Source organism: Talpa europaea (genome assembly GCF_964194135.1).
Source record: "Talpa europaea genome assembly, chromosome: 14".
Taxonomy (NCBI): domain Eukaryota; kingdom Metazoa; phylum Chordata; class Mammalia; order Eulipotyphla; family Talpidae; genus Talpa; species Talpa europaea.
This window is the reverse complement of record NC_140082.1, coordinates 46,165,634-46,179,458: the sequence shown is the minus strand read 5'-3', so window position 1 is coordinate 46,179,458 and position 13,825 is coordinate 46,165,634. Positions and strand designations below refer to the sequence as shown.

Below are 13,825 nucleotides of genomic sequence, written 5' to 3'. Positions count from 1 at the left end.
TGTTTCATTTTTATCACAATTTTAAAAGTATATGAGTATTGAGCCTCCCTGGTGGCGCAGCGGTTGAGCGCTGGGTTGCGAAGCTGCCTGCAGCCTCTGCAGCGCTGGTTCGATTCCCGGCTGCTCCCCGGCCACCAGAGGAGGGTCCCACATGGCGCGCAGACCTCTCCTGCTACGCCCGCTGCTCCCCTCAGCAGTGTGCTTCGGTCTTCTGCCTGCTCTGCTTCCCGCTCTGGCTCTGGAGAATTCTCTTACCCTCCCGCGCTTCTGACTGTACCCAGTGCTTGTATAAATAAATAAATCTTAAAAAAAAAAAAGTATATGAGTATTTAGAAATGTTTCAAAGGAAGGTACTATCTGTAATCCTTTTTTTGTTACTAATATTGTCTCTAAGGGAGGTATTGTCTCTAATTCTGTCATTAGAGAGATTTGCTTTAGGTAGCTCTGGCAAGCTGGAAAATGTGGCTAGCTGTATAAGTTTCACAGAAAAGAATCTGCAACTTGAAGTTACAACTTGAAGTTAAATTTGTTAGTCAGCTGCTACATCAAGAACTTTTAAATTTGAACACTTAGAATTGTTAGTGGCATACTAACAGAAATTTAGTAAAGGTTTGTAATTATGGTATTGGAGCAGGGATCTATTCCAGAAGGCTTCGGTTTTGATACTGAATTTAAGTGTCAGAACTGTAATTTTTCCTTCCTTCCTTCCTCTCCCCCCCCCCCCCAGACAGTCTATACAGCTCTCAGTATAAAGTAATTCTGGTCATTGAATCACAATCTCTGGTGTTTAATTAAGTGTAAACATGGTTCTTTGAACATTTAAAATTGCTCTGTACTGTCCAGCAATCAAACTCAAAATGAATAAAGCAAAAAATGAATATGGCTCAAGGAGCTACAAAATTCCTGGAGTAGAACAGGTCCCAGGCCCAGTCGAAATCAAGAGCAGCTCTAGCCTTTCAAGTCCTTCTGTCTTGCACTTGACTCTGCTTGTTTGCTGCTGTTCCTGTTCTTAATCACATGAGCAAGGTGAGCCCCCTCCCCTAAAGCTCCATATTTATGTTCTGCCACTTGAACAACAGTAAAGGATTGGCACATCCACGATGGTGAATCCCTTCCTGGGAGGGCTGTCATTGGCCTGCCTAGCTTCCCAGGCTCATCCTGGATCCGGTTCCTCACTGTGATCAGGACTTTCGTTGGTCAAACTTGGGTAACGCTAGCCCACATAAATTAAATGGTTTTGAGTTGTGCTTCCCCAAAGGAATTCAGAAGAGACCAGAAGAAAGGAGAGAATAAGTCCTAGACAGGAACAATCAGTAGTTGCTTCCTTGAACTGATCTTGCTGTACACAAGACATTTAAAAGTTATAACTGAAGGGATGTTCTCAAAAGATTTCTTTGAGAAAGGGTTTTGCGACTTGCATCAGTTTTGGGAATTTGTTTCACTAGGAAATCAGTTTCAAATGCATTTTCAAATTTGGTGCCATAGAATTGCTTGTGTTATGTAGATTTTATGCTTGTTTTTATTTCATCTCTTCTATGTGTGTGTTCATGGCTCCTTTTTTATTTCCAAATTTCTATAATATTTTTCCCTTTTTTATGCTTGGAAAGGAGTATCTATTTTATGCTTTTAAACAAATGCTTTTGGATTTGTCCTCTAATTTCTGCCATATTCCATTTCAGTCATTATCTTTATTCCTTTTTTTGTTGGTTTCTTTTGGTATATTTTGTTATTTTTATGACTTTTTAAGGTGATGAATACTTAGTTCCTGATTATATTTCTGGAAACCGTACAGTTCAGATGTTTGGGACTAAGACCTGGTTGGACTTGCTTCTTCTGCAATAGGACACTTGCATATTGATAGTATATAACTGAAAATAATGTAATTAATGCCTATTGAGAATTTTCCTAGTCCTGTATCAGCCATTAGAAATACTTCTTGAGATTTTGTTGAGTGATCTGTAAGCAGCAGAATTATCAATAGAATTTATGGATTATGTAGAATCCTAGTACAGTAAATCAAATGCATTTCAGCAGAGAGTATTAGGCAAGAAGTTGTTTTCTCTCCTGTCTCAGTTGTCATTTTTCCATTTTCCAGGAAAGGATTTGATAAGTCTAAATTGTGTAGGAAATGATTATAATTCAGATTATCTGTGATCCTTTAAACACAATAATTCTAAGTGAGATAGATCAGAAGCAGTCATCTCTTCCTCTGTGAGAACACTTGTGTGTTCTGTGCTGAGAGTATCTGATTGCTCATTCCCTCTTTGTTTGCCACATCCTAAAATATTGTATTTCCTCAATTATAAAGCTGCCCTGGGAATAGACAGCATGTTGTCTGCCCTGACTGACTTTTTCCAATAAGAGCTGGGGTTGGAGGGGAGGGAGAGCAAACCGCCATCATAAGAAAATATCTGCTATTCTGAGAGATACACATGTTCACCTCAAAGCCATTAAGAATCCACTGACAAGAGTCCTTATACTGGTCATTTCACTAGCTGCAGTTTGAAATTTTTTAACAGAATTGCAGGTTTTTTTGTGCTTTGGTGAAAGCTGAGGGAAATAGGCTGTAGTATACCTTTGTTATCATCAGCAACATCATTCTGAGATGAAGCAGAGTCATCCCTTCATTCTTATGCATATAACTTAGATTCCCAGATTACCATGCATTGGGAAAATATGATGCCTGGAAAATATTTTTATGTCTTTGAAGAAAGAATCAAAGAGTTAAAAAATTATTTGTAATTGAAGAGTTGGTTAGGTCATTTCTATCAACCACAAAAGGAAATTGTTATGTTAATAATATCTCTGTGCTTTAATTTTTCACTGCACATTTATCAGGTTGTTAGTGCCATAATAAACTAGAAAGTTGTGCTGTTCAGACAGCAAATTCTTGAGGCCTCCTCCCACCTTGAGGGGGATCTCTGAGTTTCTGTTTGATTGTAAGAGAGCATTCTGAAAACTCATTTGTGATTGTCTGCTATTGAACCTCTTGATGCTGAGTAATTTGAATTTTACTATTTTGAAAGAAGGAATCATAGCAAACAATTACCTGACTCTTATGTTATTCTTGCAACTAACTGAAATGTTATTTGATTACCTGATTTAGCCCAGACTGTATTTATAAATAATGTTGCTGACAAGATGGAAGCCATAGTTCTTGATTTAGAGGAGTCTGACCTTAGCCAGAAGAGACTCATCAGTGAACCCGCAATTAAGAATATAAGGGGAAGAACTGTGACAGATGTGGGTGTGGAGGTGATGGCTAGGGTGACACAGAAAGGTTTCTTTGCTCAGATGTGAGGTAAGGGTGGGAGATGTACTGGGAGTTTCCTGGGGTGGGTATTGCTTGATTCTGTGGTATAAATTCTAGTCAGCTGAGTAGCATAGGAAGGCCAGATATTCAGAAAAGAAAAGCAATATGAACAAGGAGGAGTCATGAAACTTTCTGACAATTTGGGGGAACTGGAGATGAGCAGAGGTAGAAGAGGATAGATGAGATATAGGCAATAGGTCCTCCCTGGTGGCTCAGGCAGTTGAGCGCTGCACTGTGAAGCTGTTGGCAACGCAGCCTCTGCAATGTGGGTTCAATCCCAGCTGGCCGGTAAGAATCCCACATGGCGCAGCAGACCTCTCCCGTCTCACCCGCTGCTCCCCTCAGCAGTGTATTTCGTCAGTCTGCCTGTTCTGTTCCCCGCTCTGTCTCTGGTGAATCCTCTGACCTTCCCGCGCATCTGGCCTGTACCCCAGCTCTTATATAAATAAAATAAATTAAAAAAAATATAGACAATATTTAGAATGTACAGAACTTGACTGCTAACGGCTATTTTCTGTCTTTTAATTCAGGTGAAGTAAGTGCTGATGACCGGATGTCTTAAGGAATGCTCTTGAAAAGGTCGGAGTTTACAAAATTATAACAACTGAGAAGCAAATTGGTTTTGGAGAAATCATACTCTGACAATGTTGTTTGCTTTTGGTTGAAGAGAGAAAATCGAACTATAAAAGAAGCCTTTATCTTTGCATTTAAGATAGCATTATAAATAACGATGTAATTACATTTATATCAGTCTTCTTGTGAGACGAGGAGTTTCTTGCCTGAATAGACATGAGTGACCCCAGGCAATCACAGGAAGAGAAGCACAAACTTGGCAGAGCCTCGACAAAGTTCAAGGACTCTCCCAGAATCATGCAATCTGATGATTACTTTGCTCGAAAATTTAAAGCCATGAATGGCAACATGGGACCCCCCACTTCTTTAAATGCCTCAAATTCTAGTGAGAGTGGGGGTCCAGCTAATGGTACCCCAGCAGTACCCAAGATGGGTGTGAGAGCTAGAGTGTCAGAGTGGCCCCCCAAAAAGGACTGCTCCAAGGAGCTAAGCTGCAAGGCACTATGGGAAAGCCGGTCTCAGACCAGCTATGAAAGTGTCGCCTCCATCATGCACAATGGGCAGAATGACCAGAACGATGGGCAGCAGGAGGAGCCGCTGGACCTGGACTTTGTGGAGGCTAAGTACACAATTGGAGACATCTTTGTTCACTCTCCTCAAAGAGGACTTCACCCCATAAGACAGAGAAGCAATAGTGATGTCACCATCAGTGACATCGATGCTGAAGATGTCTTAGACCAAAATGCAGTGAACCCCAATACTGGGGCTGCTCTGCACAGGGAGTATGGAAGCACATCTTCCATAGACCGGCAAGGCTTATCTGGTGAAAACTTTTTTGCTATGCTCAGAGGGTACCGCATCGAGAATTATGACCACAAAGCAATGGCCCCGTTTGGGTTCCCTGAGTTTTTTCCCTGTGATCCTACAATCTCCCCCAGCCTTCACGCGGCAGCACAGATTTCTAGAGGAGAATTCGTCCGCATCTCAGGATTAGACTACATGGACAGTGCCCTCCTGATGGGGAGAGACAGGGACAAGCCTTTCAAGCGGAGGTTAAAGTCAGAGTCGGTGGAAACCTCCCTCTTCCGAAAGCTGCGAACGGTTAAAAGTGAACATGAAACTTTCAAGTTCACATCTGATCTGGAAGATGGTCGTCTTGAGAGGGGCATTCGCCCTTGGAATTGCCAGCGATGTTTTGCACATTATGATGTCCAGAGTATTTTGTTTAACATCAATGAAGCTATGGCCACACGGGCTAATGTGGGGAAAAGGAAGAACATAACCACAGGGGCTTCAGCGGCCTCCCAGACTCAGATGCCAGCGGGCCAGGCGGGCACCTGTGAGTCCCCATTGGGGAGCAAGGAGGATCTCAACTCTAAAGAGAACCTGGATGCTGATGAGGGTGATGGGAAAAGTAATGACCTTGTCCTAAGTTGTCCCTACTTTCGAAATGAGACCGGGGGGGAAGGTGACAGAAGGATTGCTCTGTCTAGGGCCAACTCCTCATCTTTCAGTTCGGGGGAAAGTTGCTCCTTTGAATCTTCTCTCAGCTCTCACTGCACAAATGCGGGCGTCTCCGTCTTGGAAGTGCCCAGAGAAAACCAGCCTATTCACAGGGAGAAAGTGAAGCGCTATATCATAGAGCACATTGACCTTGGGGCCTACTATTACCGCAAATTCTTCTATGGAAAAGGTAAGGAGGAGCGTTGAGCATGGATGTGTGCGTGGGCATCATTTCTTCAGGGCAAATTGCTTTGTGTCAATGTATCCAGGACCATAGTCTACTGGACTTAAGCTTGTTCTCTGTCATGGACCCTTGTTTCTGCCAGACTAATCCCTTCTTTAGAAATCCCCCAATTTCCGGCCCTTGCTGATTTGTAATCCCCTATGTGGAAATGCCTCCTTTCTTTCTCTCTGCCAATTTGTGAGCATCACAGATGTCATATGTGATTTAGATTTAGCCCTTTCAAGATGTCTTCCCTAATGAACTCTGTCCCTCTCCCATTCCTCTGAATAATCTCTTGTATTGTTGACAATGGATCATTCTGTGGGGCTACCCGCTCCACTCACCCTGCCTTGTCTTTTCTGTACTTTCGCTTACATCTTTTCAATTGTATGTGTGCACAGCTCCGTCTGCATTGTTGGAGGTATTGGAAGTGTGAAATGAATCTTGGTTGAAAGAATTAGCATGATAGACAAATTTAGTTTTCTTGCAATGCGGCAAATGGACTTAAACATTAAGATACAAATAATTCTTTAGTGTTGTGGTCTTAGAAAAGCTTTAATCATATGGGAGATAAATTATATTTACTTTTATTAATCTCTTCAGACTGGGAAGGCACCTTCACCAGAAGTCACGCGGTTGAATCCTCAGTCTTTAAATAAATCCTCAATTATTCCAGGGGTCTGAGAATTCACTCTGCTAGGAGACCTACAGAGAAAGGCTCCACACACATGACAGTAACCCACGCCAAGCGAAAACTCTCAGGGTAGCCTCTCACTGCCTCCTTATTGGGGACAACTTATCTCCTATCCTCCAAACTTAGGACTACAGACTTTTCAGGACTGTATTTTTCTATCTTCAGTTCCATCTGCCATCCCTTCAGCCTATTCCAAGTATCATTTCCTCAGGTACCTAACCAAGTGGAGGGGGATACAGTCAGTCCCAGGGTACTTCTCCTGTCCTTTAATGATTCTGCCACTTCTGTGGATAATTGTGAGCAGGCTGAGCTTTGAATTTATTTAGTTTGGATTTTTATTCTCAGAATGCTTACTTGTAACCTTCAACTCCAGTTGTTTCTTTACTGTGGTGGTTTGAGGTCACTCTAGCCACTCTCAGTACCTAGAAACTTTTTATTGATTTTCTATGGACTACAGGCTTATAAGAATGTGTTACAAATAAGTTACTTAAGTTACAAATGCTAAATTAAAAATTTGGATTTTGCTCCATTTTTGCATCAATCCAGATTTAAAACAGTTGTCCATAATTATAATATTATGAAATTATATAAGTCAGTGGAAAACGATTATGATGTTGGATAAGCAGTAGGCTAAATAAACAGGCACTTGCATTGCAACCGGTCACGTAGTTTCACTTGCCTTCCTGTTCCCATACTGATAACATAATGGAACTGAATTAATTTTGTCAACAGGTCTTGGTTTCCAAGCTGTGCTTCCCCTGTCCCGAGTCTCACTCCTGGCTTCTGGTGAGCATCGGTATTACCATTGTGAGCTCTAGCCTTCTAGCCAAGGAGCTCCAAGAATCTCAGACTTTCTTTTTAGTCTACGTTGTAAAACAACTCATAACCCTCGTGGCTGTTCATGCAGGGGGAGCACATGATAAAATGCTGCCCAAAGATGCTCTCTAAGTAGAAGCTAGTTATTTTTGGAAAGGGAGACCATGGAGAAACACACTTCTTAATTAAGATTTTTTTTTTAATTGATGAAGCCATAAATGTCAGTGAGAACAGTGAAATCCTCTCTTAGAATTCTACCCTGAAATCCTCAAGCAGTGAGTCATGCTGACTGAGTTTTGTAAACAGTCTGAGATTTACCCTTTCAAATACAAGGAGATAAAAATGACATGTGTGTGTGTGTGTGTGCGCATGTGTGTGTGTGTGTTTACATGCATAACATGTAGAGATTTACGTCTACATTCAAATGTATATGAAACAACAGCCTGGAGTTTTCTGCACCAAGGGTTGCCACCACTTGATCCTTTAATATTCTTAGGATTTGTTGTATGAAATGATTTTAGGTCACTCGATTCTGTTCTCTTCATTGCTTTTTGTGTTTTTTCTTGAACTCTTTTAACTTTTACTTCCTGATAATGTTAAAGAGTTGTCTGTGCAGGGTTTATAACCTCCACTTATCCTAATTTGCTACTTAGAATTTTCTAGGGCATTGGAAATGACATCATCAAATGTGTATGATTTGACTGTGAAATAAAAATAAAAAAGCTCCAAAGAAGATTCTGAGAGCAGATGCCTCAGGGCTAAAATGTGCAGAGATATAGACATACAATTTGTCAGTACAAGGATGTGGGCTCCGTGTCTGGTTCTGGGCTTTGTTGTGGATCTGCATGTGGAATTCAGACAGCTGAATTCCACACTACATTGCAGAGCCTGCAAAAGGAAGGTGTGAGGCAGTGATCTCCAGGGTCGCTTTGTTGCTCTTGTTCTGTGATTCTCTGCTGTGGAAGATGTGTTGTGCCAGCTGATAGGAGTGGCCAAGTGGAGCTAGAATAAGACAGAGTCCCAGCCCCTCCTTTTTCTCTGCAATCATGAATTGTGCCTGCTTCTCCTATATTTAGCTCTTCCCCTTTGGGCCTGTGTGACTTAAATGCACTTGGCCACAATAGCATCTGCTGCTGCTCAGGCTGGCCTCTTTGTAGAGGCTTAAGGCAGAGTGGGTGGCAGCCCAGAGTCCCTATGGCCAGGCCTCCTATAGTGTGGAACTGCAAACTCATACCCTGGCTTCACCCACTGGGCCTTTCATTTGCAAACACATCCCAAGTTGCAGGAACATTGTGTTTAAAGAGAGGCTCTGGTAATGGCACAGAGATGGTGTTTTTGCTGGTGGCTTTTTTTCTTCTCCTTTTTCTCTTTTTCTATCATTCAATTTTACTCTTTGGAAACAGGCTTTTAGGGATCTTTTGATACTTTCTAGAGTGCTTTCCTCCCCCACCCCCCATCATTCTGCACTGTTCAGTGTGAAACTTCATTTTCAAAGGATTCATATGGCTCCCAATAGCTGGGAAAGGTTTAAAATAAAGAGTTTTAATAATGTGGTTTACTCTTTATTGGGTAGTTAACATGAAATGACTGTTCTTTATGCCGAGGTGTATTCCTATGACACATAGTCATTGGAAAGCTTTTAATAACTTTGCAAAAGCACATACCCAGGGGAGTGGCTTACCGCAGTCAACTGTGTAGCAACTTCACTTGTCTAGGCAAATCCTTCTGTGGCCTTCACTGAAACAGCTTTTGAAAGGACAGTGGACGGTGCTTAAGTGGTCGATGCTCCACAGTGTTGCTTACTTCCCTGGTGATGAACAAGAACAGAGGAACTAACAAAATTGTGATTTCCCTTTTCCCTGAGCTTTAGGTTTGTGAGCCAGGCTGTGAAGAAGGGTCTCATACAGAGTTTCCATTGCACTGCAGAAGGCAAGGGCTTTGCCTTCTTCAGGCCTCACTGGCATTAGGACTGCTGGCCCCTGCCAGTTGTCCATGCATGGCCAGAGCCAGTACTGACTGGATCAGCAGAGCAACACTTTGGGTTCTTGCCTGGTGATAAGAGCTTGTACTTCTTAAGAAGTTATGCACTAGAGGGCTCTTCAAGAGTTCAAAAAGTGTTGTATGCCTTACTTAAGGTCACATAGATGAGAATAGCTCTTAGAAGGCTAAGTTAGTCTTTTTTGGGTAAAGATCGGTCAAACTAGGAAAGATAAAGCTGGGCCTCTTTGGTGACTCACAAGCGAAATGAAGTGGCTGAATTGTTATCTGGGCCCTTTGGGAACAAAAACCATTCTGGTATTGTGGGAAAATATGTTCCTCTGAATGCAGGGGGAGAGTACTCAGATTGATGATGATATGCCCTTTTTATTGTTTAGAGTTTTTAAACGGCCTATAGGTGTTATATGATCATTAAAGGAAAATAAGAAAGGGTAGAGAAGAAGCAACAACAACAAAAAGAAATAAAATCATCCCTATCCAGAAGAGACAATCACCCGAAACTTTCATCTTTATCCTTGTAGGCTTTTTCTGATGCAAATAAATTTATGTAAATGGCACCTACTCTTGCCATGGATTGCTTTGGATGATCATCCTTCCATGTCATTATGTATAGAGCTGCATCAGCATTTTAAGAGCCATTGTCAATTATCATTATCTGCTGTGGTGCATGGGGAGATGCCACATATTTACCAACCATGATCTGGACAGACGAGTTAATCACTGCATTTGCTTTATAAAGAGAAAAACCTATCATTGTGATAGAAGCACTGTGATGAGGGGCCATGTGTTTCTTGTGCTCTTAGATGTAGTACTCCTAAAAAGCCACTCATGTCAATGAATGTCATTTTAATAAATACTGACTTGATGTTATATATATAATTTTTAATTGCATAAAAGTTAGAACATTGTAAAAGCTTGAGTTACAGTCTCCCCCTTCACTTGAACGTGGTCTGTGCTGAAGTGACTCACTTGCAAAGGAATGACTATGGAAAGAGAGGGGGCAAATAATTCTGCAGTTGAGGATGTTGGCAAACACTCCACCAGCCTGGTGATCAAGGTCAACATAACAGCGATAGGTCATATGGATAATTATTATTCTCAGTATAATGGGAATGGGATTTCTGGGGTCTTCCTCGCCAAACCCAGAACCTCCACCTGATTTAGGGGAAAACACTAAACAAATGCCAGCTGAGTGGCATCCCACAGCATCCCTGCCCACTACTCCTCCAAACCAGCCTGGTCCTCACAGACAGAGGAAGTCTGAGGACCTGTCACAGCCTAGAAGATTCTAAAGAGATGGAGAGTAAATGTTATCTCTTGTCCTGGATGGGATCCTGGCAGAAGACAAAGGGCATTAGTTTAAAAACTAAGGAAATCTGAATGAAGTATGAACTTTAGTTGATAATAAATATCAAAGTTGGTTCATTATTTGAACAATGTGCCAAAGCAAAAGATGGTAACAACTAAGAAGACTGGGTAAGAGGGCATAGAGAACTCTACTATCTTTGCAGCTTTTCTATAAACTAAAAGTATATTTAAATAGTTTCTTTAACATTTTTAAAAGTACTTAACATTTTTAAAAGATTTCTCATATCTTTAATCCTTAAAATAAGAAAAAAATAATTGATACACAATTCTTGAAACAAGTCTACCAAAACAAACCATAGGACTCCTATAAGCATTAAGCTGTGTTTCAAATATAACAAAACTGACAAATGTCAGTTCCCATAGCCCTTCTTGGTGAGGATTTTTCTCAAACTTATCGTGAGGAAGCTTGGCATTGTTAAGCTTTACAATTTATTCTTCTTTTCTATCTTTGTTGAAATGCACAAAGACATCCCCTTTAAAATCTCCCTGAAATTTGCACGCTAAGATGAGGTAACTGAGAAGTACTTTGGATGTCCTTGGTCCTCTGGCTCCCAAATCTCTGCTGAACTGTCGAAAGAAGGTCTTTATGTCCCACTCATTTCTTCTTGGGATTTTCTATAACAAGTCCAAGAAAAGAAACCTGTCATTGAGAAAATCTTTGTAGAGGAACTGAATTGGTTTTGTGGGGTAGATTACCGAGCGTATTTGAAAAGACTGTCTCAGTTCACTCCCTTCTGGCCTGATGCTTTAGGGGCGCTGATGTTTGCGGTTCTATTATGTGCCTGTGATTTTCTTTCCTCTCTGTATCTTATAAAAAGAATACGCCAGAGAGAACTTCTTTGATTCCTTCTTCCCATCATAGTTTCAACAAGACTTCTGGGGTACGGGCAGATGCTTAATCTTTTCAAAAAGATTGGGACATCCCACAAAATAGTTTTTAGTGGCTTCTGAGTAGATGAGGTCTTCAACAAAAGCCATATCCCAAATGTAAGGGTGTTTCGAGCCTGCCCTTTCCAAAGTCTGTTTCTGCCCCCAAATCCCAGCCCTTTCACTTTGAAGCCCCTTGTGTCTGTGTCCTCTCTCCCATGCTCTACCCATAAAGAAATTCCTCTGTGGAATCTACAGCATCTCCCGTTCTCTCAAAGGCCTCCTTTCTGTGAGAATCTTCAAGTTCACTATTTAATTAACCGCTGTCTTACCAGGTCTATGTAGATTTTCACCCTTCTCAAACAGTAAGCTTTGTGATTAGTCTTTTAACTGAAGAATAGTATCTGCACATATATCTGCCAAATGAATAATAATAAAAAAAAAGATTCTTGTAGAATTTGTGTAATGGCCCTCTAGCTTCATGATATTGCTGTTTGTGGCTGGGAGCTTATTTGTCTGCCTGTGGGGAGAAGTGTCTATCCATTCTGATTACAGTTTTTGGTGACTAGTGAGTGTGAGCATAATTTCAGGCAAAGGACCCAGGCCACTCTGAAGCAAGGTTTCTAGGTTTATCTCCCAACTCAGTTTTGGGCCAAGTCCTTGTACTTCTTTTTGTCTTTATGAATCCACAATAAAAATGGGATAATAACACAACTATCTCCCATAAAAGGTGAGCAGTGCCTGTCTCATAGCATGCACCACTACCCAAGTATTCAGAAATAAATGTATAAGACATTTTGGTCTCAAAAGAAACGGCTGGGCACACCACTAGAACAGCATTTAAAAGGTAGCACTTAATTTTTATGGTTAAAAGATGAAGAGAGGAAAAAGTAGAGTGAACCATATGGTAGGGCAAGCCCCAGAGAAGGTATCTGGTGAAGTCTGCCACTCTGTTCCAAACACAGCCACTTAGGTTTCACTAATGTGGCAGTTGTGGGTGGGCGTGTACCCTTACATATCAAATGAACCCGCTGCTGGGCCATGCATGGCTGCATTTGCTTTGAATTTCATGCCTGGTGGCTTCTTTTTTTTACCCCCCCTGGGTTTATACAGTCACTGAAGAAAATTAATAGGGAACTGGACACTATTAAATTCATACGGGTGAATTGAGTACAACCTAACAATAGTACTATTCTGAGATACAAATTCCTCCCTCTGTGGACATAATCGACACTGTTCTTAACCCCTCCGCCCCACCAGTACGGCCCCCAAAGACAGAGCTCCCATTGAGGTACAGGGGCTTCTAGCAGGAGAAATTACCCAGCTGCACATGAACTCAGCCTCGTTGCTTCTCGCAGTGTGGATTTCATGGAGCTGAGGGTGGGAAATGCTCAGGCTCATTCTCTCTTGTACATTTGCCCCAAAGGGGAGGTCACAGTTCCCATCTACTACAGTGTTTTAGGAACTTGTAGGAGACTGTTTGCTACTTCATCCTGTTGACCCTTTGGCCCCAAAAGTCTTCAGTTAGCTCTGGAGGAAGAGGAACTAATGCTCTGTTATTCCCTAGGAGGAAGAATTAATATTAATTAGAAATTAATTCATTAGAAACAGTGTAATACTTCTCTACTGCTTGACTGATGTTGCAGTTAATTGGGCAGACTTCCTTGCACTTTGCTACTGGTTCAGTAAGTAGGAAAGCAAGAGTATTTGGAAGCTTAGTAAAACCTACCTACTTGTCTTGGATTTTTGCAGTTCCAAAATTTATTTCAGTTTGTCCTGCTTAACAAATAAATGACAGCTTGACAACCATGCTCCCTGCTCCTCCCTCCCTCTAGTGACTTCAGCTTTTGTGCACTGCAACCTTTCTTGGTCTCATAGTGTTTTCTTCCTTCTTCCCATTTTGTAGCGAACAGTACTAAAAATTATGGATTATTAAGGGAAGCCTTTGATGGGTACCTTACTTCTCCAGGCTTCTATTTTCTATACAGGGTCTCTCAAAATAATGTCTTTGAAGAGACCGTCTTTATTATGTTCAGGACAAATGCGTTGTCTCATCTTCAACTCATGTCATTTTACCATGCATTGAGTTTTGTAATTTAAACCTTTACAAGAACTCCCCTTGAGTTGTTTTGCATGAGAGCACGCCAGCCCGACAGCCTAGCTGTGCATCCTAACTCTGTCACAACACATTGTGACTTTAGGTCATTCAGGATCTAAATGGCAGTAGCACCGTCTACAAAGTGGGGATGATAATAGCACTGCTGCCTCATAGGTAGGGAGAATAAAATGAGTGAATTTAGGGAGGAATGTTTAACATGGTTCTTTTCATGCAATGCTTCCAGTTTTTCAAGCTTAGTTAATACTTGGTTAAATTTTGGTCAGAGGAGTCTTGGACAAAAATGCATCGTTTTCCTCATTGTGGTAATTTAGTAATTTAATCCATGAAATATTAACAGACCCTTTTAGGTTT

General features: G+C 41.3%; 1 protein-coding gene across 2 annotated transcripts in view; it reads left to right on the top strand.

Moving 5' to 3' along the window:
• Positions 1 to 4,102: 4,102 nt before the first annotated feature.
• SIPA1L2 (signal induced proliferation associated 1 like 2) overlaps positions 4,103 to 13,825 on the top strand; it is a gene marked incomplete at both ends in the record, with an annotated part of 106,938 nt that continues 97,215 nt past the window's right edge. For both annotated transcript variants that reach the window (XM_084254175.1, XM_084254174.1), the window contains one exon: positions 4,103 to 5,579. In XM_084254175.1, coding sequence (XP_084110301.1) covers positions 4,103 to 5,579 — 1,477 coding nt within the window. The remainder of the gene's footprint in view (positions 5,580 to 13,825) is intronic.